This window comes from Thamnophis sirtalis, unplaced genomic scaffold (genome assembly GCF_051295495.1).
Source record: "Thamnophis sirtalis isolate CommonGarterSnake01/CBP01778 unplaced genomic scaffold, rThaSir2_p1.2 scaffold_13, whole genome shotgun sequence".
NCBI lineage: Eukaryota > Metazoa > Chordata > Lepidosauria > Squamata > Natricidae > Thamnophis > Thamnophis sirtalis.
Window position 1 is genome coordinate 50,310,026 of NW_028261393.1, and position 25,719 is coordinate 50,335,744.

At 41.2% G+C, this 25,719-nt stretch overlaps 1 protein-coding gene across 1 annotated transcript in view; it reads right to left on the reverse strand.

Annotated features, from left to right (window-relative positions):
- Nucleotides 1-823: 823 nt before the first annotated feature.
- PCDH11X (protocadherin 11 X-linked) overlaps nucleotides 824-25,719 on the reverse strand; it is a 720,099-nt gene continuing 695,203 nt past the window's right edge. The window contains exon 8 of the mRNA XM_087727565.1: nucleotides 824-1,470. Within this exon, the coding sequence (XP_087583691.1) occupies nucleotides 1,076-1,470 (395 nt within the window). The 3' untranslated portion in view covers nucleotides 824-1,075. The remainder of the gene's footprint in view (nucleotides 1,471-25,719) is intronic.

A 25,719-nucleotide genomic window follows, 5' to 3' on the forward strand; every position in this document is an offset into this window, starting at 1 on the left:
GAATTCCAACGGAATTACAGCGGGAATCACAGGTGGCCCCACCCACCCATCCAGCTCTACGGTATCCCAATTAGACCCCTTCTTTTAGCAAAAATCGCATGTGCGCTCATATTTGCAAACTGGTAGGGAAGGTAAGTAAATACCACCCCTAATCCCGATCTATAGAACTAGTGGTGAAATTCAATTTTTTACTAACGATTCTGTGGGCGTGGCTTGGTGGGCGTGGCAGGGGAAAGATACTGCAAAATCTCCATTCCCTCCCCACTGGGACCAGCCAGAGGTGGTATTTGCTGGTTCTCCAAATTACTCACAATTTCCGCTACTGGTTCTCCCGAACCTGTTAAAACCTGCTGAATTTTCTCCCTGTATAGAACAGTTTGTTATTGATTAACTTTGGGCCACCCTTTACCATATTAGATATCATGGAAGCAGGTAGCATTGTGCTATGCAAGAGGAAATATTGATATTTTAGCTCCCTTTTCACAAGGCTATCCCATTGCAACTCTAGCCAGCATAAATGAGATCAGGGGAGTTTCCTGTTCAGATAACCTGAGGCAAGTTTACATCATAGTATATGCTAATAAATAGTTTGCTTGTATCATGTACAAGATGACCGGATGACTTGAAAAAAAAAAAAAAAAAAAGCCATTCTGACATTTTCTCTCTTTCATCATCATGCAGTAGACCTCACTCCCAAACATAATTCCATTTCTACCCCAGGAGACCAACTCTTTAACATCTGATGACAACAACTCTTGGGGTGGGGGGGAGGAAATCACACACTTTTGTTTCTCTTGCCAATATTCCTTTGTGGTTGGTTGGGTGTTTTTTTTTTTTACTTTTCATTTTGTGATGTTTGTTTGCATAATTGTTTCTGAGTGAGGAAGCTGAATTTCCTTCCAACTCTTATTGTTAAGAACTCAGCTTTTTCAGCTTGGGTTCGGAATTCTATATACATCAATAGCCACAAACCTAAGGAGCTTTGCATACAAATAAAAATCGTGTTAAGCTGTGACTATGTACACTCACACGTTTAAAGCCCAAAATAGCCTTTTGCTTTGTCAAGATATGCCTTTTATAGCTGGTGCTCATGGATCAGAGTGGTGCTGCTTCCAGAGGCAGGCACGGCCTGGGCAGGAGGTATGAAATTTGCCAGGGGGATGAGTTTGAGCGTGTCTTCCGTGGTGCAGAGTCTATCGCAGGCATTGTAGAACTGAGGCTTTGGTCCCCCTTGGCCTTTCTCTGTATCCTCCTTGGAACTGGCCCGCCCGAGGGTGTGTCTTCCTTCCGAGATGGCTCCTCGCACCCATCCCTGCTGGAAGCCAAAAGCTGGCAAAGGGGGATTGGATTGCTGGTACTGTGTCAACGAAGGAGGCATCCAGCAATTGTCAGAATGGCCAAGGATGAGGCATTCCTGCGTGCAGGTTTCAGAAGCTTCGGCGAGAGCCTTTTGGAGGTTCACCTCAATAGCTTCAAGGAAAGAGAGAGAATGAGAAGGTTAGGCATCAAGGAAAAGAACCACTTCCTCTGGTATATTCAAAGTACAACATGGTTTTACTTGAAAAAAAGCAAAGAGGCTGGCTTAGGGTAGAAATAGCAATAGCACTTAGACTCATATACCATTTCACAATGCTTTACAACCCTCTCTAAGTGAGTTTACGGAGTCAGCCCATCGCCCCCAACAACCTGGGTCCTTATTTTGCCCATCTCAGAAGGATGAAAGGCTGAGTCAACCTTGAACCAGTGAGAATCAAACTCCTAGCAGTGGGCAGAGTTAGCAATAGCACTTAGACTTATACACTTCACAGTATATAAGTCTGTGCTTCACAACCCTCTCTAAGCAGGAAGGATGGAAGGCTGAGTCAATCTTGAACCAGTGAGAATCAAACTCCTCGCAGTGGGCAGAGTTAGCAATAGCACTTAGTCTTATACACTTCACAGTATATAAGTCTGTGCTTCACAACCCTCTCTAAGCAGGAAGGATGGAAGGCTGAGTCAATCTTGAACCAGGAGAATCAAACACCTCGCAGTGGGCAGAGTTAGCAATAGCACTTAGACTTATACACTTCACAGTATGTAAGTCTGTGCTTCACAACCCTCTCTAAGCAGGAAGGAGGGAAGGCTGAGTCAATCTTGAACCAGTGAGAATCAAACACCTCGCAGTGGGCAGAGTTAGCAATAGCACTTAGACTTATACACTTCACAGTATATAAGTCTGTGCTTCACAACCCTCTCTAAGCAGGAAGGATGGAAGGCTGAGTCAATCTTGAACCAGGAGAATCAAACACCTCGCAGTGGGCAGAGTTAGCAATAGCACTTAGACTTATACACTTCACAGTATATAAGTCTGTGCTTCACAACCCTCTCTAAGCAGGAAGGATGGAAGGCTGAGTCAACCTTGAACCAGTGAGGATCAAACTCCTAGCAGTGGGCAGAGTTAGCAATAGCACTTAGACTTATACACTTCACAGTATATAAGACTGTGCTTCACAACCCTCTCTAAGCAGGAAGGATGGAAGGCTGAGTCAATCTTGAACCAGGAGAATCAAACACCTCGCAGTGGGCAGAGTTAGCAATAGCACTTAGACTTATACACTTCACAGTATATAAGTCTGTGCTTCACAACCCTCTCTAAGCAGGAAGGATGGAAGGCTGAGTCAATCTTGAACCAGGAGAATCAAACACCTCGCAGTGGGCAGAGTTAGCAATAGCACTTAGACTTATACACTTCACAGTATATAAGTCTGTGCTTTACAACCCTCTCTAAGCAGGAAGGATGGAAGGCTGAGTCAATCTTGAACCAGTGAGAATCAAACACCTCGCAGTGGGCAGAGTTAGCAATAGCACTTAGACTTATACACTTCACAGTATATAAGTCTGTGCTTTACAACCCTCTCTAACTAGGAAGGATGGAAGGCTGAGTCAACCTTGAACCAGTGAGAACCAGTGTTTTCCCAAAGTGTTTTGCTCTGAACTGCTTGAGTTATTTGTAAATGGATCCTGGCCCATTATTAAGAGCTTTGAGAGGACACCTTAAAGGCACCTGATTCCTGCTTTAGACAACAAAGCCTTAGTAATATTTTAGCTACACCAAGTAGCTGGACTGGACCAGCATACAAATTCAGCAAGCCAGAAAGTAATAAATAAATGAATGACTGTTCTTGAATGATTGAAGTAAGAGCACCATAAAGAACCGAATTAACAGAGCTAATTTGAGGAACAGATTGCAAAGATGGGACACTTTCTAGTTTCTGCATTTAGGGAGAAGGGGGGGGGGGCAAGGTTTCAAACCTCAGCTTATTTTATTAGTGTATATTAGTTGCCATCAGGTATAATTGGAATGCAAAAAGTGTTGCTGTACTGAGGGGAAAGAAGTAAAGACTCAGTGGTATGAAATATTACCTTTTTGCACAGTGAAATAAGCAGCATTGAAATCACATTCATCAACACCTGGCTGACACTAACATGAGAAGTGGGGATGAGCCACTATGAATATTCACCGAATACGGTATCTTTAGTATCTGCTGTGTAATGCATCTTCTTTCTTTGGGTGCATAATCTACTTCTCTTCCCTGCTCCCTCACCAAGTTTTGTTATCCTGTTATTCGTTGCCTGCTTACCTTTCTGGAATAGCAATTCTGCCACCAAATTAAAATGATATTGTCTCCCATATAGAAACAACAGGGTGAAAACCGTTTCACTAACTGAACACACCTTGGTGCTGTTTTTTGTGTCTCTGAACGTACGAGTGGGTGTTTGTGTTTCCCCCCAAATCATTTTTTTTTTACTAATATCCACACCTTCCCCTCATATATGCATTTTGGTATGGATCTTTTGGCACAACACGCTTCAAAGAAGGTTTGTATATTGATTTAAGAATGTTGAATTATGCAGTGCAAGTTGGGATAAAAACTTCTACCTCTTGTGCTAAGATTTGCTCCTTCTTCCACTCCAGGTAGGATATGTTGGGGGCGGGGGGGATAGGAGTTTCAGAAGCTGAGAAATAAGCTAAAGCGTTTGAAAACTAACCAATCGAATTCAGGCTTGAGAGAACACTGAATAATTGTAGGACCTTGATTGTGCAGGATTTGTGTTTGACTAGTCTAAAGAAAAGAAGAATTACGAGTGACATGATAGCAGAATTCCAATATTTGAAGGGCTGCCCCAAAGAAGAGGGGATCAAATTATTCTACAAAAGCACCCAAAGGCAGGACAAGAAACAATGTGTCAGGCCTGCATTTATATTCCTTTTAGAATTTTGGCCTGCCACACTTTCTCTTATTTCATTATGCTGTTTCTTTAGTATAGTTGATGGGAGGGGGGAATAGACAGGAGTGAGATTGTGGAATGTATTGTTTTTCATTCTTTACTAGAAGCCAAGATCATCCTTTGTCTCAGTGTTCTTTGACACCTGGCCGGAAGCAGCTGGGTGTGGATGCCAGCATGGAAGAAGAAGATTGGACCATGTGATGGATTGTCGGTGTGGGGACAAGATCATGAACTTTTAACTGGGAGGAATTCTGATGTTATTTCCAATAGCAGCAGCAGTTAGACTTATATACTGCTTCATAGGGCTTTCAGCTCTCTCTAAGCGGTTTACAGAGTCAGCATATCGCCCGCAACAATCCGGGTCCTCATTTTACCCACCTCGGAAGGATGGAAGGCTGAGTCAACCTTGAGCCGGTGAGATTTGAACCGCTGAACTGCAGATAACAGTCAGCTGAAGTGGCCTGCAGTACTGCACTCTAACCACTGCGCCACCTCGGTTCTAGTATTGGGATTAACACAGATATGCCTAAGATGTGTGCTTTATTAAATTGGAACCAAAAGGATTGTTTTGCCTTGGACTCTGATTTAATTCTACATGATACTAGGAACGCTGACACAATGGTTGGAAACTTATCAAAGAGAGAAGCAACCTGGACTTAAGGAGAAACTTCCTAACAGTGAAGACAATTAACCAGTGGAACAGCTTGCCATCTTATCTCCTGACCCAACCTCAATATTTACGTATTTGCTGCCTCACTGCTGTTTAGCTCCAAAGGCAGCTGAGAACTATCAGACGGCCTCGTTCCCTTCTCTGCCTTTGACACAGAGCCTCGTCTGAGCCTTCCCCAGCCTCCAGGACTGGCCTATGTTCCTCCCAACCTCCCCACTGTCCAATTCTGCTGCCAGCTCTGCTAGCTGCTAGAAACCACCACACCAACATTTACACTTTGATTTTACCATACTTTAGATCAATAAGGTAAATAGGCCTGAAAAAATCGAAGTCTTCAGTAGCAGCGATAAGACGGTTCTGAAAGCCTAAAAAGTTACTAAGTTTCAATCTTATTTTTTTTATTTTCTTTTTATGTATAATCTTTACTGAAGGTTTTTTTTTGCCATGAATAAAAGATAAACATAAGAAGTTACATAAAAAGGAGAGTTAAGAAAAAAAAGATAAAAGAAAAAGTGTGAGACGGAGTATGAATAAAGAAAGAAAAAAAGAAACAATAATTAAAGAAGCGATGTCTGATCTTCTTAACAGCAATTATGAACCAACTTATTATCTCTCCTCCCTTTCTTAGATTATATTACATAGTTCCTCTCTGTCCCATATTCAACCCTTTAAATCACCATAATTGTGAGACCAGAATTTTGGTCACTAAGCAATTGTTTTTTTTTTAAAGGAGTTATCACATAACCGGACTCAATTTCATGGCATTTTTTTTTCATTTATTAAATTCATATACCATCCATCTCACCTAGATGTGACTCTAAGCAGCTTACAACCCAGGGGTGGGTTTCAACCACTTCACGGCGGTCCCCGCGAACCGGTTGGTCGGCGAACCCGGAAGTAAGTAACTTCCGGGAACGGCGAAGGGCCCACCCGCCCGCCCGCGCTCCTTACCGGTCTTTGAAGGCTTCTGTGCTTCCATGCAGGTGCATGGCACATACAGCCCCTGCGCGATTCTCTGCGAGCAGCTGGATGGCACATACAGCGCCTGCGTGAGTCTCCGCGAGCAGCTGGAGCATCGCACAGGCGCTAAGACACATGCGTGAACTGCGCACGTGCACAAGGACGCCGCCGGCCCCGTTCCAACTGAACCAGTTGGAACGGGATTAGCAACCCACCACTGTTACAACCTATAGTCATTAAGTGAATCATGTCATCATTAGCTGAATCTAGCTGCCCCAATTGATGCTGCTTGTCAGAAGATAGCTGGGAATGTGGTAAGTTACAATCACCACTTACACCACATTGCTGCAACGGTTGTAAATACTAGCCCATTGCCAAGGGCCCAAATTGCGATCAGTTGGCTGCAGTGGAGTGCAATACCTGTAACTTTGGGAATGGATTGTAACTTTTTCTCAGGCCATGGTAACTTGGAACTGTGAATTAAACAGATGGTAATAAGTCAAGGAATGACCTGTAAGCCAATCTGCCATAGTCTGGGGTTGTACTGGAATGGGGAAATGCTACATGTCTTAAACTCAACAATACCATCATGCCAGTGGTGGGTTTCAAATTTTTTTAGAACCTCTTCTGTATGGCCTATTTTATGGGAGTGGCTTCCCCTGTTCCTTCCCTCCTCTCAGTCTGTGTCATAAATCACATTCCCCAATGAGTGTACCCCTCCCAGGTCTGCTGAAGTAATGGAGATCTGACTCTAGCCGAAAGTACGCACAGAATGCACTCCCCCCATTTCCTAAGCAGGACAACTTTAGGAGTTGACAGATTACTTATACTCCTGAATGGGAGTTTACAATAATCTATGACACATTCTTAAAATAGTATCCCATTAAGGAAATTTCCATCATTGTGCTCCAATATTCTGTTTGTTTGTTTTTTTTCTCCCCATACCCATATTTCCCCGAATATGAGATCGGGTCTTATATTAATTTTTGCTCCAAAAGATGCATTAGGGCTTTTTTTTCCCAGTCAAGTTTTATTTTTCAGGGAAATATGGTAACTACATGCATCCCTCTGGCTGACAATCTTAACTGGGGCTTATTGTTGGGGTAGGGCTTATATTATAAGCATCCTGAAAAATCATGCTAGGACTTATTTTCTGGTTAGGTCTTATTTTAGGGGGAACAGGGTATTTTCCAGTAGTGGGATTCAGCCAGTTCACACCTATTCGGGAGAACCGGTTGGTAACTTTCTAAGCAGTTCGGAGAACCGGTTGTTGGAAGAAATCTCCTTTTGGTTTTTTTCCACTTTACAGGGCTAATCCTGTAAGGAAGGCAGGAAGGAAACATTCTGGTGTTGTTTCTAGCTTAATTTTTATTGCCCTGCTTACAGAAACTGCCTCTCTGGTTAACCCTTATTACATTGTAACAGCTAAGGTGAAGCAACCATCAACGTGAGTGATGTTGAGTTGGCCATGCCCACCCAGTCACGTGACCACCAAGCCCCACCTACCCTGCTGATCATTAGGGCAGAGAACCGGTTGTTAAATTATTTGAATCCCACCACTGGTATTTTCCCAAAACAGTACATATATGACTAGCTAGCTAGCAGGGTCAGCCTCATTCTGTGGACCACGAGAAGTGTTTTTCAGTTGCGGAAACATTTCTTATTTAATAGCTATAGTAGGTGCCTTGTAACATCATCGTCTCAGTGGAAACTTATTCAAATGATGCTGACAACAAGCTTAAATGGCTCGTGTTGGCCAATAGCTAATACCAAATGTATTGGTAGTTTGCTAGAGGTTGTATTTCTGACTAGGCAGGAAGTAAGGTCTAATGTGAGAAAATTAGGGCCTGGAATTACCCCTGGTGGTCTCAAATAGTCACTTGGGTCTCATAATTTGAGCAGCTTTAGCTTTGTAAGAGACCCAGAATGACGGTAACAATGAAGAACAAAGTACTGTAGGAATCCTCTGTTAGTGTAAGTCAGTTTTCTTTAATGAGGTCAGTTCCATGACACTTTTATACAAGGAATCTCTTAAAATTATCACTATTATAATATACTCGACTAGGGTGCTTTCTTTTTCTATTGGAAGGGGGTTTGAATAATAAAAGACCTTGGGGAGCAGATTGCTATGAATATTTTAGGGTTTCGATATAAGTTTAAATACATTTGAGGGAGGGGGAATGTAGGATTGTGATTAAAAGTTTCAAAGCTTCGTTGCTCTTTAATCATCAACACAAGTAGAATACTGTTAACTGTTTGGCTTATTAGTAAGAACATGTACACACACACACACAAACACAAGACAATTGATTTGGATTTCTATTAAGGGGAAAAATACATTCTTCGTTCAAAAGGGTGTGTTCAATTAATATAACCTCTAATGCCTTTTCTTTGTACCACTGAACAACACAGTTAATTTTTCCCCTCTTCTTCTAGGAATAGCATGAGTGGATTTCTTGGAATTTTTAGTTAGAATCCCCTTTGGGGATAACATGAAAAACATTTCTTTCCTCTTGAATCTTTAAATATTTAAATCAGCAAGGGTAATGAATGGTTCCACTTTTTTTTCTCCAGATAATTTGATGCATAATCCTAGGCCCTACAGTAGCAGAAGCATCAGTAAAAAGATGGTGTATTTCATTTGATTGTAGGTATAAATAACAACGACTTTCATTTAATATTTAATTAGCTGCCTCACTTTTGAACTGCTCCAACCTAAAACATTGATGGAGACCTTCTTTTATTTAACAAGCCCATATCCAGTTACGGCACTGTGACTTTTAGTTTCAAAATGAGACAATTTTTTTTTTTTAATATAAAGGGCCATTAAAAAAAAATCAAATATCAACAAGGACATTTCTAAGAGTTCCTTCTAGTAACTTGAACCATAATTGAAATGGCCTTGTTACAAAAGGTGGTTTAATGTATTTCCCATGGAGAAAGCTATTATATTAGCTCACCATTATAAAACTTTCAAGCAGTTTGCATACATATGGTATACATGCCTGAGTCGAAAGCACTCAGGGATGTATAAGAAAACTGATAAAAATTGTATCTTCGTGATGGAGCTTGACAAAAGTTTTACAATACAGAGTCAACAGAATTCTTGGTCAGGGTGAACTGGCAGTGTGATAATATTCCCCTGCAGGCGTGTCCAGGTGTTTGCAAAAGCTGTTAAAAATGTGAAGAGCCTGTGAAGAAAACATCAACAAATATCTTTGGACTCTTGGCTTTGACTGTAGAAGAAACTGTGTCTCCTACTGTGTTTCCCTGAAAATAAGACAGGGTCTTATTTTCTTTGGATCCCTGCAATAAGCACTTGGCCTTATTTTCAGGGAGGTCTTATTATTTTTGAGGTGCAGGAGGCCCCTTAACCTCGGCCCGCGGCCTGCAGATCAGCTGATCCAGAGAGGGCCAGAAGTTCTGTGTCTGTTTCTGTCACACTCTTGTCAGCCCTATCATCACTGGGCCTGCTGCTCTTTTTGCGACCGCCACTAAGAGAAGGGGTGTGGTGGCCAGGGTTTTCAGGAGCGGCCTCTGCGAGGATGTTCCCTGTAGATGGCAGGCACATGTGGGGCATGTTTCCCCCTTCCCCTCAGGAAATGGTGGAGACCTGCTGCACATGCATTTAAATATTTTAGAGGAGGGCTTATTTTTGGGGAGGGCTTATTTTGGTGCATACACTCAAAAGCCCGATTGGGCTTATTATCTGGGGAGGTCTTGTTTTCAAGAAAACAGGATATGTAGGGTAAAGTTCTTCCCTAGTGAAAATTCATGCTACTTCCTACAGACCTAATTCTCATCCCTTTACTCTCTTCTCAGCAAAAAAAGGAAAGAAAGTAAAACAGAATGACTGAAGTCCAGATGAGATGGAGGAGCGAATTAATGTGTCATGCTTCATTCTCAGAAATGACCGTGATAGCTCTATGGCTCTCATAATAATGCAATTTCTCCACCCTCAGTCAAGGAACCTTTGCCCATCTGAATTCTGTATCTAGTCCAACATTCTGTGGGACAGAAAGCAAAACAGAAGAATGAGGAAGTTTTCACAGACTTGGAGAGAGAATCATGGTGAGAAGGGAATGCTTCCAAGATCTTGAAGTCCTACTGGAAATATAAGGCAACCTCATCATTATTTTTGCTTCCTTTTGGGCAACATGCCCTCTTGATCCCTATGTTGCACTATAAGGTCAACCACACAAGGTCTTCAAAAACACTGTGAAAAAAACCCTATGCCATTGTGAAATTCAGCCAAGAAGATGCAGCTATGACGGAACCTTATGGTGAGCCTTGTGCTATGACGCTTTGAACGCAGGCACTGCCAAAAACTTAGAGAAAACCGTTAAGGCCCACAATGACTAAAATAATGGACTTCTAGGGCCTCCATTGTGCTAGACTTCACACTTCCAGATTGGAACTGCTATCACCTCCATGTCCACAGATGAACTATACAACGCTGTGTCTTCTTTCAACCCAAAGGACTATCATATTTGAAACACAATCAAGTCATCTGCACAAAAGATGCAGCTGCCAAAAAGCCAACACAGCCAATACTGTTTCCAGCCCCCAGAACCCCGGGAAGCCATTTTCACCTTCCCAGACGCTCAAGAAAAAGCCTCCGGAGCAGTGGTGGGTTTCAAAATTTTTTGGAACCTCTTCTGTAGTTGTGGCCTGCTTTCCGGGTCCACTGGTGGAACCTCTCATAACCGGTTCGGAGATTTGACAAACTGGTTCTACCGAATAGGTGCGAACTGGCAGGAACCCACCTCTGCTCCGGAGCACGGGGAGGGCAACACCCCCACACACATATACACTGTGGTGCAGGAGGCTGACCATGCCCATCCAGCAACTGAGCAGAGAACCCCTTGCAAAAAAATTTGAAGCCCACCCCTGCCTCAACCAGTGGTGTGATTCCATCCCTTCATTAACCAAGCATTTAAGAATCCATCAACACCAATTACACAGTGGAATACTCTTTAAAGTTTCATTATTTATTTGTTCACTAGAAATTGGCCATGTGGTTCCATGATTGAGGCCCTAGTAGACACGTGCAGGCTTTTAATAAAAATTTTTTTGAATTTAACCAAAGTAACAGTAGGAAAATTTCCAGGGATTCTGCAGAGAATCTCAGAAGGAAAAAAAATCGGTTTATTCAAAAAATAAACTCAGAAACTCAGTTTGATAGCAACTCAGCCAGGATTGTCCATAGTTGAAATCTCTTAATTTGAACATTGAAAAAAAAATATCTTGCCACCCAAGACACTGTTTCCCCAAATAGCATCGATTGTTTCAAGTTTTTTTTTTAATATTCCAGTGTTTTTTTTTTTGTAGAATAAACATGTAATAGAAACATTTGAAAGGGTACAGAAAATTTCTAACAAAAGATAAAAGTTATTTCAGTGGTCATCAAAGAATGTTGACAATCCTATGCTGAATTTCTAAAAGAAATAAAATAGCGACAACACTTGGATGTGGGAGGTTTGTTAATACTCATTTTTTGTGGTTTCGCTGATTGCTGCAATTTTCGTAACTATCCATGGAATTTCTCATTTTCTCTTCCGATGATTCACAATCTCTCAGATTTGGTCCCCTATCACTTTTTAATGAGGGGAGTGGGGAGGGGGTTTCTTGAAATTAAAGCAAACATCTTTTTATACCAAAAAATTATACTTAGATTCTGTGATCTGAAATTAAGGCCTTCCGGACTTGCTTTGTGGTTTCAGAGGCAATTATGCTTTTTCCCCCCCCAGATTTGTTTTAGAACTTATTTAAGCCTTGAAAGAAAACTCAAAGCACTTCATTAAGCCACACGACAATGGGGAAAAAAAATGTTGACTTCAATTAAGCTTTCAAAATACGCTATTATATTGTTACAAAAAGGCTCTTAAATGTTTTTTTACAAAAATATAAAAAGAAATGTGTCAATTCCAAATGCGGGAATATAAGATGAGTGGCACATATCTGAACTGGCGAGTTTTCTAGTTTTTATTGTCATGTGATTTTTTCAATTATTGCTGCCCTCTCAAAAAAAAAAAAAGACAAAAAAAGGAATAAAAAGTAAAAGGAATGCAAGGAAAGGACAGCACTTCTGTCCTCCAGCTAAAACCTTGAAAATCCCATAAAAAAGGCTCATGCATTCATGCATAATTAGTAGAGGTCAGCAGATCAAACTTATTAATGGAAAGTGCATTTTAATTCTCCTAAACTCGTTGGAGGAGTTTCAATTCTCTTTTGCATATTAGGCTGCTTAATCACATCGCACAACATTAGTGGAAAAGATAGACTGGAAAAATAAGAACTAGCATCTCAGATAGGGCTTTCCAAGACAAAACCCACTTCTTTCCCATCATAAAAGTTTCCAGAAAGAATAATTCATCCATTAATCGGCTGTTGCAACCATGCCTCAAAGCTGATTAGACCCAGGGAACCCCTGGCAAGAGATCATACATCCAGATATTCTGGAACAAAAATATTTGAAAGCTTGGAACTATTGTTATGTGCATTCTCATCCAGCCATCCACTTGGGTAATAAATCTCAATCACATATACATTAGACATACTGTATACTTGAAAGTCAACAAATCTATGACATATATTCATCCACCATTTTATTTTCTTAGAAGATTTCTGAAGACAATAAAGCAATATTAAAGGTAAAGGTTTCCCTCACATATATACAGTATGCTAGTCGTTCCTGACTCTAGAGGTCGGTGCTCATCTCCGTTTCAAAGCCAAAGAGCCAGCGCTGTTCGAAGACTTCTCTGTGGTCATGTGGCCAGCATGACTAAATGCTAAAGGCGCATGGAACACTGTTACCTTCCCACCAAAGGTGGTTCCTATTTTTCTACTTGCATTTTTTTTACGTGCTTTCAAACTGCTAGGTTGGCAGAAGCTGGGACAACTAACGGGAACTCACTCCGTTACGTGACACTAGGGATTCGAACCACTGAACTGCCGACCTTCCTGATCGACAAGCTCAGCATCTTAGCCACTGAGCCACCACGGCCCTTTGCAACTTTAGATTCCCATTAAAAAATCAATTTAGGTCAGCCCGATTACTTAGCTAATGCCATGAACTCTGTTAGTGGGCACATCATCACTTCTAGCTTTACATGTCATGAATTAAAACCTACCCATACAACCCCCCCTTTTTTTTTGCTTCATCTGAATATAAACTACACTCTGTTACCTTCAGTGTAATGGGAGAAGGTTCACCTTATGCCCCAAATAATGTTTCTCAATGCTTACAGTCATTTTTCACTAAGAATTCTTTTTGTAGACATCCGGTCTGGGATTTTTACACCAAGATTGATACCTGCAACTTTTCAGACACTTCATTCCCATACATGGGGCAGATTTCTGAGATTCGTGCTTGTAAAATATTGGTCTATGTCAACTCTTTGGCAAAGCAAATCACTCATACTAGAGTTTTGTGTCTTTATGCCACGACCGTATTTGTATGAATTAATATACTATCGAAAAACAAGAGAATTGAGGCTCACAGAGACAACATGACTCAACTCTGCTTGCCCTGATTCTGCCCTGTCTTTGAATGCAATGGGAACATCGAAAATAGAGCTCTTGATTTAAAGGTAAGATGCCACTTTGAACCAAGGAAGGGCAGGAGTTATCAGTTCTGGCTCCAAGTTCTTAACCGAATGGCAGAGTAAGAGATACACCTGAGTTGTTGTTATGAGGTTGTAAAAGATACTGTGTGTTTTATGACTGTAGGACAAATGAAGTTGATTGTATGTATCATTTATTGTATTTGATAATAAGGGTATTTACAGTAATGCTATCCGTGGGATGGTACTGCTGTAAACTAAATGAAAGGTGGAGGAGCATTGAAGCGTTTGGAATAAAGAAAATAAAGAAATGGAACTGGAACTGTGGTGGCGCAGTGGTCAGAATGGAGTATTGCAGGCTAACTCTGCCCACAATCTGGCAGTTCAAATCTCACCAGGCTCAAGGTTGACTTGGCCTTCTATCTTCTGAGCTTAGTAAAATAAGGACCCGGATTCTTGGAGGGCAGGGGGAATATGCTGACTTTGTAAAACACTTAGAGAAGGCTGTAATGCACTACAGAACAGTATATGTTTAAGTGCTATTGGTGTTTCAGGGATTGTCCAACAGCTAAAGATGCTTTAAGGAACTGGATGTAATTTGTGCCCTTACATGCTTCAAACCAGGGTTTTTTGTGCCTACAAGTAAAACCTTCCATTCACCTCCTACTCTATTTAGTGTCATAACTGCTTTAACTAGCCCAGCCCTGTTCTGACTGAACAGAAGAAACTTCCTACACTTGCAATTGGATGTTTACGTCCAGGAAGCACACTCAGAAGTCAGGGCTGCCTTAACACATGGGCCTGATGCGCATTTGCCCATGTGACCCACGAGAATAAGAGCCCCATACTAATCGGTGTATGTTAACCCTTCAATGCACTTTGTATCCTATAAATACAGCAACTGTATGGCTGACTGAATATTGTTGTGTTTTTCAAGAAGTGTCTTGTTCAAATGCTTATCATGTTGATTAGTTGCTGCTGCACAGCATGTTTTTAATGTTTCAACACCGATTTTGTTGGAAGTGCCAATAAAATAAATATGTTTAATTTTATTGACCACTAGTGCTGATAACCCGGCTCTGCCCAGGTATTTATTTATAGGGGGGAAATGTCTGGACCAAATGTAATTTCTAATGTTGGATTTCCCCCCCTTACCAGAGAGAGCCCCCTTGTGGAGTACTGGCCATTCCATGGCAATTCCACTGCACTGTACAGTAGAAGCCATTTGAAGGCTGTATTGTAACAGAACACACACCCCGAGAGGCGTGTCTTACCCCCCACGGTATTTGTTTCCAGAGAGTAAGTCATCTGTGTACCAAGTTTAGCTGAAATTGCTCATGACATTGCAGTGTTATGCTGGAACACACACACACACACACACACACACACACACATTTTTATTCCTGTGAGTAGTTGTCATAGGGGCCCCAGTACACTGCTTTGTCCAGGGCCCATAATGTTGTTAGGACAGCACTGTGAGAAGTACCAGATGTAATGTTATTATAAAGTGACAGTAAGAGTCCGTCCCTCAAATATTTACATTCAAATAAACTAGGGAGTGTCCCTGCTGAGATCTTTGCCATGTCCCTTTTCCTCTTGCAGACTCAGTCACCTCTTATCTATTTGTGGTCTAGTCTGCAGATCTTTCTCTTGTCTCCCAAGGTCATCCACACAGTACCTTGCATTACATTGCATTAATCAACTGCCTCAACCATGCCCCAAAGCATAGTGCCTTGTTCACATAGAACTCCATGTTTGAGATAAGGGCCACCCTTAGGACTCTGGTAAGGATTCCATCAGCCTCCCTTGTGAGATATCTCCATGTAAATGTTGGTTTTTAACTGAGCTTTGAAGGCTGTGAGCATTTCTGTGCATCATTTTTCAACCCTCTAATACCTACTGTAACAGATGTTTAAAATGCAGCACTGGGACAGGGAAATCTAATCAGTATATTATATTATTGGTTGCAAATTAAATAAAGGGAAAGCTGAAATTATGGCAATAAAATAAACATGGAAACAGCAACAATATTCTTCAAGATAATATACTTGGTCTATTGAAAAGGACTAGACTATTAATTAGATATTTCATATATATGCTGATGAGAATTTTAATTTGTTTAAGAAGTGCTGTCACCTACATGGGATGAGTTTCAGGTGTAACATGTCTCTCTCCTAAAATATTTTCCACTGCTTCATTTGCTTTCCTAACATTAGGCGGTATATTTGTATTCCTGCGTACTATCTTTATACTCATTATAAGAATGAAAAAGCATCATTTTGTTTTTCTAAACCCCTTTTTCTTGAGACAGCCAAGCCCTCCATTAGGGACACAACTGCATTTTACATCATAATGTAATCTGAGCTTGCCTTTTATGCAGAGAATAAGTTTTGAAAAGGTGAATAGATGGCTGAAAAATAAGCTCATTCTAAAATGTATCAATGACTTAGCAGAGGAAAAACGAAATCTGTACGGAAGAAAATTGTCTCTGTATTTATTTTCAATAAAAAAAAGCAGAAGAAATGCAAACTGGGTCTAAGTAATAAAAGTGCATATGTTAGATAGGACTACGATAACTGCCTCCCTCATTTGATCAGGATAATTGTACATTACTACTGTGAGATTAAAGAAATTTAACATATTCAAGTACTGTGAAAAGGGCACCTTCATCTTGAATGTCTTGTTGAAGGTGACACAAAATTAGTATTTAAAAATTCAGGTAGTCAATGTATCTAGTTTCTCACAGGAAGACAGGAATCTCCATTTCAAAGCCGAACAACCAGCGCTGTCTGAAGACGTCTCCACGGTCATGTGGCCGGCATGACTAAATGCCAAAGGTGCACGGAACCCTGTTACCTTCCCACCAAAGGTGGTTCCTATTTTATGTGCTTTCAAATTGCTAGGTTGGCAGAAGCTGGGACAAGTAATGGGTGCTCACTCCGTTACGCAGTGCTAGGGATTCGAACTGCCGAACTGTCGACCTTTCTGATCTACAAGCTCAGCACCTTAGCCACTGAGCCACCACATCCCTTAGACTTATGACATAAGGACATGGCTAATGCCTAGTCATATTCTTGGCCCTTTGCATCTGAAATTTCATAATAAGGCATTTTTATTTTGTCCCTTGGATATTAAAAAAAGTCACATTTCAGAATTTTCTCTAAATAACTTGCACCTTCTTTGTGTGTTCTCTTCCCATAATATCCCAGAATAATATTGGGTCAAGAGGATGGTGGGGTGGGGTGTAATTGACTGTAAGTTGTTGCTATTACTACTATTTCTAGTTGTACCCCGTGAAATAGTTTCTGCCCATAATTCAAGACACTCTTTAGGCACCAGAGTAGAAAGCATGAAACCATTGAGTTCAAGTCTCACCATAACCATGAGATAGATAGATAGATAGATAGATAGATAGATAGATAGATAGATAGGTAGGTAGGTAGGTAGGTAGGTAGGTAGATGATAGATAGATAGATAGATAGATAGATAGATAGATGATAGATAGATAGATAGATAGATAGATAGATAGATAGATAGATAGATAGATAGATTACAGACAGACAGAACATCTTTATGCAATGATCACATTGTTACTTAAATCAGGTTTTGAATTTCCATAAAACACTGACCAATCAACCAATTCCAGAAGGCTGGATTTATTCAACAAACTGCTAAAATGTAAATGGCTCATAGTTCAACGTATTATATACATTATAAATCAGAACAAGGAATCTATGGAAAATTCAGCTTCAAATGTACATTATGCATTTGAATAGGGTGCTTATAACCTAAGCTTTGATCATTTGAATTTATTCTAGCTCATTCATTCTAGTTATCTCTTTAGTGGAGTATTAATCTGTCTGGGTAGGTATAAAATAATGAACAGATTTTTGGACGGATATTTTTTTCTTCTTCCTGAACAGGATGTTTGACAGCCTTCTGATCTACCAGATAAATGAAATTGGAAAGGTAATAATTAGGCTGGTAATTACTTAGACTTCAGTCTCTTATGTTTTTTATTTCCTTCATTTCTGGGCAGCTGGAGCAATGACTCATTAATAATAATAAAGTCATTTAACCCTACAGGCAAATTACAAGGAGAAGGATGCCATTTGTCATCCAACAGAAATGGAACAATCATTGGAGGGTAGAGAGGAGAGAGTGATCCCTGTTACATATTCATGGCTAAGGATAAAAAGGACACTTGGCACTTATTGTTAACATGACATCCCAATCTGCTTCTTAATTATCAATAAACATTAGAGAGTAGCAACCAGAAGACAAAGAACTGCTAATATGGAAGTTTCCTACAAAATTCTTTTGTGGCTACCCTACATGTATATAAGAATTCAGTGGTTGACAAATTTTGCCCCTTCCAGATGGAAGGATTTCAGGTCCCCAAATTCTGAACAAGGATGTTGAAGCTGTAGAAAGAGTACAGAGAAGAGCAACAAAGATGATTAGGGGACTGGAAGCTAAATGATACACATGATTGGGTATGTCTAGTTTAATGAAAAGAAGGATTGTGGGGTGAAACAGTGAAAGCAGTGTTCCAAGATTTGAGGGGCTGCCACAAAAGTGAGAATCAACCTATCTTCCAAAGCACCTGGAGGCAGAACAAGAAACAACAGATAGAAACTAATCAAAAGAGAACCAAGTGTTACGGCCCTCCAGTGGCCAGCGGAACTGGCCGCAGATTCGGACAGTGAGGAGGTTGGGGAGGAGCATGAGCCAGTCCTGGAGACTGGGGAAGGCGAGGGCGAGGGCTCTGCAACAGAGGCAGAGCAGGGGCTGAGGCTGTCTGGCAGTTTTCAAGTGCCTGACAGCTAGACAGCAGTGAGGCAGAGGAACAGTTGGAGCCTCTTCCCAGTGTGCGCATGCGCAGAGCTGCCAGAAGAAAAGAACAACTCAGAAATCAGGGTAGACTTGGGAGTAAAGTTACAGGTGGACGGTGAATGGCCCCTTCCAAAGGAAATAAAAGAGGAGCAAAAGAGAGTGGGATTTTGCAGGAAACAATTTGTTGATTTGGTTGTTAGATTCATTTCAGGAGTGTGAAGATCTGTCCATGAATCTCAGAGACTCTGTGCCCAGTCTTTCCTTGCATAGCACCTTATTTGGGAAAATATTTACATGGCAGTTTTCCAAGATAGATAAGGTCTGTGGTCATAAATATTTCTTTGAAAGACTGTTTGTTGGGACTTTGTGAATGTGAATGAAAGGAATTCACATTTGTTTAATAAAGGGGTTTTTGTCAGGATCAATAGCAATAGCAATAGCAATAGCAGTAGACTTATATACCGCTTCATAGGCCTTTCAGGCCTCTCTAAGCGGTTTACAGAGAGTCAGCATATTGCCCCCAACAATCTGGGTCCTCATTTTACCCACCTCGGAAGGATGGAAGGCTGAGTCAACCCTGAGCCGGTGAGATTTGAATCGCTGACCTGCTGATCTAGCAGTAGCCTGCAGTGCTGCATTTAACCACTGCGCCACCTTGGCTCTGCCTCGTGCTTTTTGGACTCTGCCTCGTGCTTTTTGGACTCTGCCTCGTGCTTTTTGGGGAAGCCTAGGTCAGAACACCAATCTAGAAGCAAGAAGAAATTTCCTGATGGGGAGAACAATGAATCAGTGGAACAGCTTGCTTGGAAGTTGTGGGTGCTCCAATACCAGAGGTTTGCAAAAAGAGATTGGATAATCATTTGACTGAAATAGTATAGGGCCTCTGCTTGAGCAGAGGGTTGGACTAGAAGACCTCTTCCCTTCCAACTCAGTTATTCTGTTATGACTACATTTATTTATGCATTCAGTTTCGTTAGCCACCCATCTCAGTCAATGATTCTGGGCATCTTATAATTTCCCCCAAAAAATTATATTACACTTAAAACACTAAAACATTTTTTTAAAAAACAATAAAAACACTAAAAACATTAAAAAAATAACAAAAACCACAAAAAGCAATAGAACATCCCTTGGAATAGGGGTATCACACTCAAGGCCCACGGGCCAGATCCAGCTTGCAATGTGGTCAGATCCAGCCTGTGGGGCTGTCCTGGTCTACCCAATACAAAGAGGAAAAAATGGCCAGCGTGGCTTTGGCCCAGACTATCCAGCACAAAGGAAGATCAGGTGTTAGGGGTATCTCCGTTGGGAGACAGAAAGTAGCGCAGCAGAATGTACAGCTAAAGAGAAGGAACGTTGCTAGTAGAAGAAACACACAAATAGAGTCTCAGACACTGCCAGTAAAAACAAGTAGCTTTACTACTACTAATAGCTTCCCAAGCAGTGATAGTCAACATAGTCTTGGCCCAGTGAGAAGAGGCCAGCATAGTTTCGGTCCGGTCTGCAAAGAGCAAACATGCCAGCAGTTTGGGGAGTGGAGTCAAGCTAGCCATGCCCATCCAGTTGTTCACACCCACCCAGTCGGCCACGCCCACCCGGCGCTTCAAGGTCAATCACAGTCCTGATGCAGCCACCAATGAAATTGAGTTTGACTCCCCTGCTTTAGAACATCATAGGCCAGGGAAGCCTGTTGGTCTTGCAGGGTCAACCAAATAGAAATCCAAGCAGATGAGCTAATGCTATTTTATTGACAAAGCTACGGTGATGGAATCTTGCAACTCCGAAAATAAATTGTCCCTCTCTCCTTGCCTCCTTTACAGTCCAAGAAACTAGGAAGGGTCCTCTTCTGAGCTTCTTATCCCACCTGCCGTACAGCTGCAGGCTAGGCTGTCTCTTTTCTGTCAATTCTCTTGGCAGCATCTCCTGGAAATGCCTCCCAAGGTCTTTCCCCGATTAGAATTCTGGGAGCTGAAATCTGTCCATCTGGAAGCTGCCAAGGTTGCAGAAACTCCAGATTTAAATTCCCTCCTGTTCATTCCTGATTCTAAGATCGCTTGAATGTTGCTACCTCTTTCTTTTCTTCTTCCTCTCTAAACTTTAGTGATGACCTTATCCACTCCACCTGGAAAGAATTCCCTCTGATCCTTGCCGGTGGGCAGAAATTTTGTTTAATAATCTGTAACAGTTCAAAAACTTTCTTCACAAAGAGTAGATAATTAAATCAGGCTTGAATGGTACACAGAGCATAATGTCCAACCTAAAGCCCAGATTAATTTAGTTATCCCAGGATGCTCTGGTGTTAAACATCACAGTGTTGGAATGACATGTGAGCAAACACACACACACAAACACACACACACATGATTTATTCATAATCCTTCATACAGGCAACATCAATAGGATATTGAGAAGTTGAGGGGAAAAAACTCCAATAATTGTCCTCTAGCGTTTATTGTCTCTTCACTTAATAGTGATACTTCTACAATATCATAAGAGTCTGTTCATTTCTCTGTGCACAATGAGAAACGTTCAACTTATTCAGCATTTATTTTAATTAAGAACATCTGTTATCCCTAATGTTCTTCAAATGCAGTTTGGGACCAACAATCTATGCAGATTTAGTGGATGTTGTAATAGGTTCTGAGAATATAGCTAATGTAAACCTTATTAAAAGTTCACATTATTTTAGGAATAGCGCAAGCTGGAATTGTGGATTTGAAACTCCGTCTTTCTGGCATCCCTTTATTTTTATTTATTATTTTTTTTTAAAAAAGTTTCCACGAATATGAGAATTGTTTTGCTCAACTTTTTTTTCCCAGCGAATGGATTTACAATCCAATTAGGTTGCACCTAAATATGAGGCTTAGTGTGATATCATATTAATGTGCTATAATTTCCCTTGTGAATGCTCCAGATCATATTCAACTGCCAGAGGCAGGGGAAAAAAAAATGAGCCTGGGAATATAAAAGTAACTAATATACTACGCTGAACAATTGGGTTGTTGAGACAATTACAAGCTCTAGAAAAGGCTATACCTTTAATTAAATTCAGGGATGATGGGATGGGGAAATGTCTTTAGCCATGTTTGTTTACCGTTTTGAAAATTTCCTCGGAGAAAATGTCTCCATGGTACAATTTTTGTGTAGTTGCCCTCTTCTGATGAAAACTGTAAAAAAAAAAAAAAAAAAACCTTCCCTCAAACCTGCAGCAGGAAACGTTTACAAACATCTAGTTCTAGGTTGTTACATGTTACAAATATAAGCGTAGTACACAAAATTGTCAGCCACAACATCCCACCTGTCAATGACGACTTCAGCTTCAACTGCAATAATGCATGGGCAAACCACAGATACAGTGGTGAGATTCATTTTTTTTTTACTACGGGTCCTGTGGGTGTGACTTGGTGGGCGTGGCTTGGTGGGCAGGAGAAGGTTACTTCAAAATCCCCATTCTCTACCGATCAGCTGGGACTCGGGAGGCAGAGAATAGATGAGGTCGGGAACAGTCAGAAGTGGTGTTTACCGGTTTTCTGAACTACTCAAAATTTCCGCTACCGGTTCTCCAGAACTGACCAGAACCTGCTGAATACTACCTCTGAATAGATACAAACTCAAGGTAAACCTCTCCAAACTCAATTGCAGAAAGTACGACTTCAGCAACAGAGTGGTCAATGCCTGGAATGCTCTACCTGACTCTGTGGTTTCTTCCCCAAATTCCCAAAACTTTAACCTTAGACTGCCAACTGTTGACCTCACACCTATTCCTAAGAGGTCTGTAAGGGGCGTGCATAAACGTACCAGGGTGCCTACCATCCCTGTCCTATTGTCCCCATTTATTTGTACCCATTTCCTCTATTCCCCTCAGGGAAAAGGGCGGCCTATAAATCTTAATAAAATGTCTTTAAAAAAAAAAATGTCTATTCGTAACTAACGAGTTAGTTTAACTAACTAAATAAAATAAAATAAATAAATAAATTGATCCAACTCGGATTTAAGCTGACATTTTAGTTATTTAATTCTAATAATTTACATTAAAAAAACAAACAAACCATATCCTCGTCTCTTTCATTCCCCCACCTCCTCAAAAATCTGTTCAAAGTAAATCCCTGGTTGATATATTTTAACAGCACACTGATTCCCATGAATAAAAATCCACAAATGAAAGCAGACGATATGCCACCATTGCAATGTCTCGTTTTTTTATAAATGGATGCCATGTGTATTATATGACCTCAGTCTGAACTTCAACATTATGGGGGCTTAAATTGCTATTTAGTATAAACAACGGCATCAAAATGTGTAATCCAATTTTCTTTCCGGAATAAATTTGTATATATAAAAGCAGAGAGAACATAAATATTCTTTAACGCATTCATAGCTGTACCGACAAGGCTACATGAGTTTATGCTGATTATTAGATATCAAATGTGTAAAGCACATCCATGTATCTAATCTTGGTGATAATCCTTTGGGTGATACATCAGTCTAAGGTTTCTTACCCAGAGATTTAGTCAATCTGACAAAATGGGAATCTTACGAGCATTGCAATTTTCACATCAAGTTGACTTAAAACGTTCGAATGACTGACATTTTTATCCAGTTTGATAAAGAAAATTAGCAGCAAATAGGTGATAATTTAAAATAGGATAATCCAGATACCACTAGTATCCAACCATACATAACATTGATATATCAGTTTCTGTAGCTTTGGGAATTCTTTCTTTAGAAACTCAGATGCAAAAATGATTGGGAAACACATTTCTTAAAGTAAGGGGAAGGTCCCAAATTAACTTCATGAATGCATTGTCATCCACCATCACCCCCTGATTTTTAGGGATGTGGACACTAGTTGGAAAAGAAAATAGCTGTTCCTCTGCCTCACTGCTGTCTAGCTCCATAAGCATCTGATCACTGCCAGATGTCCTCAGCCCCGTCTCTGCCTTGGATACAGAGACTTTCCCAGCCTCCAAGACCGGCCCATGTTCCTCCCCAACTTCTTCACTGTCCGACCCTGCTGCCAGCTCCACTGGCCGCTGGTGAGCCACAACATAAGACTAGGTTCACAACAATGTATTAGTCTAAAACATGGTTGACCACTATACAGTTCAATGCCAAATAGGCATTGTCGGTAAATTCACACAGCAAAGGCTGGCATGGTACAGTTAACCAGATTATTGCAATGCGCTCTACATGGGGCTACCCTTGAAAAGCATTTGGAGACTACAGTTTGTCCAGAATGTAGCCGCGTAAGCAATATTGGGTGTACCGAGGTACACCCATGTTACACCTGTCCTCCACGAGCTGCACTGGCTACCAATTGGTCTCCGGACGCAATTCAAGGTGTTGGTCATTACCTTTAAAGCCCTACATGGCTTAGGACCAGTGTATCTGCGAGACCGCCTACTGCCACATACCTCCCAACGGCCGATAAGATCCCACAGGGTGGGCCTCCTTTGGATTCCGTCAGCCAATCAGTGCCAGCTGGTGGGCCCCCGGAGGAGAGCCTTCTCTGTGGCTGCTCTGACCCTTTGGAATCAGCTACCCCCAGAGGTCCGGACCTTGCCCACTCTCACGGCCTTCAGGAAGGCTGTTAAAACCTGGCTGTTCCGGCAGGCCTGGGGCTGTTGACCTTATTGAAAGGTCCAGCCCCGACTAGAACGTATGTGTGTTGTGAATTTTACAATATTTCTTTTTATTTTCCTTTTTTTTCCTTTTTCTTTTTTTCTTTCGCTTTGTAAGCCGCCCAGAGTCCTGCAGGATTGGGCGGCCTATAAATTTAATAAATAAATAAATAAATAAATAAATAAATAAATAAATAAATAAATAAATAAATAAATAAAGAAAGAAAGAAAGAAAGAAAGAAAGAAAGAAAGAAAGAAAGAAAGAAAGAAAGATGTGGTTGGCCTGCAAGCCTCGTGAGTCTTTCCTTCAGATCATTACTGGTCAGGGCTGATAAAAGTTGGAACTGGATTACAGATGTTGAGAAGGGATGTTTCCATCCGGGAAGCCAGTGAGGCACACCTGCTTCATAATACAAAATAATATTGGGTGGAATCAGTAGACTACACTACATGGACGAGTGTGTTGTGCAGATACGATTAACAACAAAGGTTGCAGGATGCTAGTCTATTGAATCCTTACTAGGCCTGGGAGGCACTTCGGGCAAATGCAAGTATTCAGTGCACGAGGATGGTCTCGTTTTCAACAGTTCTATCCTTCCTGGATACGGTATCTCTCTCCCTATTTGCCTTAATGAGTTGCAGAGAGGTATTATGCATGCAACCTGAGAATTCCTGAAAGCACCCTTTTGCCTTTTCATTTGAAGTGCTGCTGAGCCCTTCTCCGCATGCTACATTGGAGGGTCCCCTGAGGGGAATTCCAAGGAAAGGAAATGGCCACTGATTGAAAGCTTGCGAGGGAGTAAAGAGAGTGGCAGTGAGCATTCCCACATGATCGGAAGCCTGCCCCAGATCCATCCCATTCTCTCCACCTCGTATCTCCAGAGCGAAACCTGACAGCAGCTTAAAATTGTCATGCAACCGAAGCAGCCAGTCAATTTGCATTTTCTTCCAAAGTTACCCACCAAGCTTAAAGTCGTAAATGGCAGATTCCATGTCTATTAAAAATTCACCCATCTGCTGATGGCACTGCCCACCTCCTTGGCCCCGCGAATTCATCTCTTTCCCCCCCCTCAAAATGTCATTAATATGCTCAGAGTTAATTCATTCTAGACCCAGAGCTTCAATTCACATTCACGTTAGTGGAATATATTCATCACAAATGATGTGACTTGAAAAGGCAGATTTAGATTCTGACAGAGAATAATTTATCATGGCTGGGAAAGAGCTTCCCACCAACTGGGCTATTTGAAAGCAGCAAGATGAAGATATACCAACTGGAGAGAATGCGCAAATGTGTGTGTGAGAGAGAGAGAGGTGGGGAGAGGGAGAGGGAGGGAGGGGCAAAGAATAGAAAATAAAATAGAGAATAAAAATAGGGTTGCCCATTTCAAAAGAAAGAAAGACACACTCCACCCCCAAGAGAAAAAAAGTCATTTGCTTATGTTATTTTGGTCTGGGCAAATCCCTGAAAAGGCACAACATCCTTGATGTGCCTTAAGAAAGGAACCTAGGTTTTATATTGGTTAATGTACAAGCACACCCATATATGATGCTATGCCATAATGCCGTTTCTTTGGTATTGTTTTAATCCAGTGATGGCAAACTTTTTCAGCACTGAGTGCCAAAAAGGGAGTGTGCACTCTCGTCGGGGCCGCAACCCAGAAGAGGAGCTGCCCAGGGGGCATGCACGTGCCAGGAAATGAACTTCTGGTTTCTAGTCTTCCGGTTACTGGCGCGTATGGGTGTGTGACGATCAGCTGGCCAGCACACATGCTCAAAAATGGAAGACTAGCTCTTC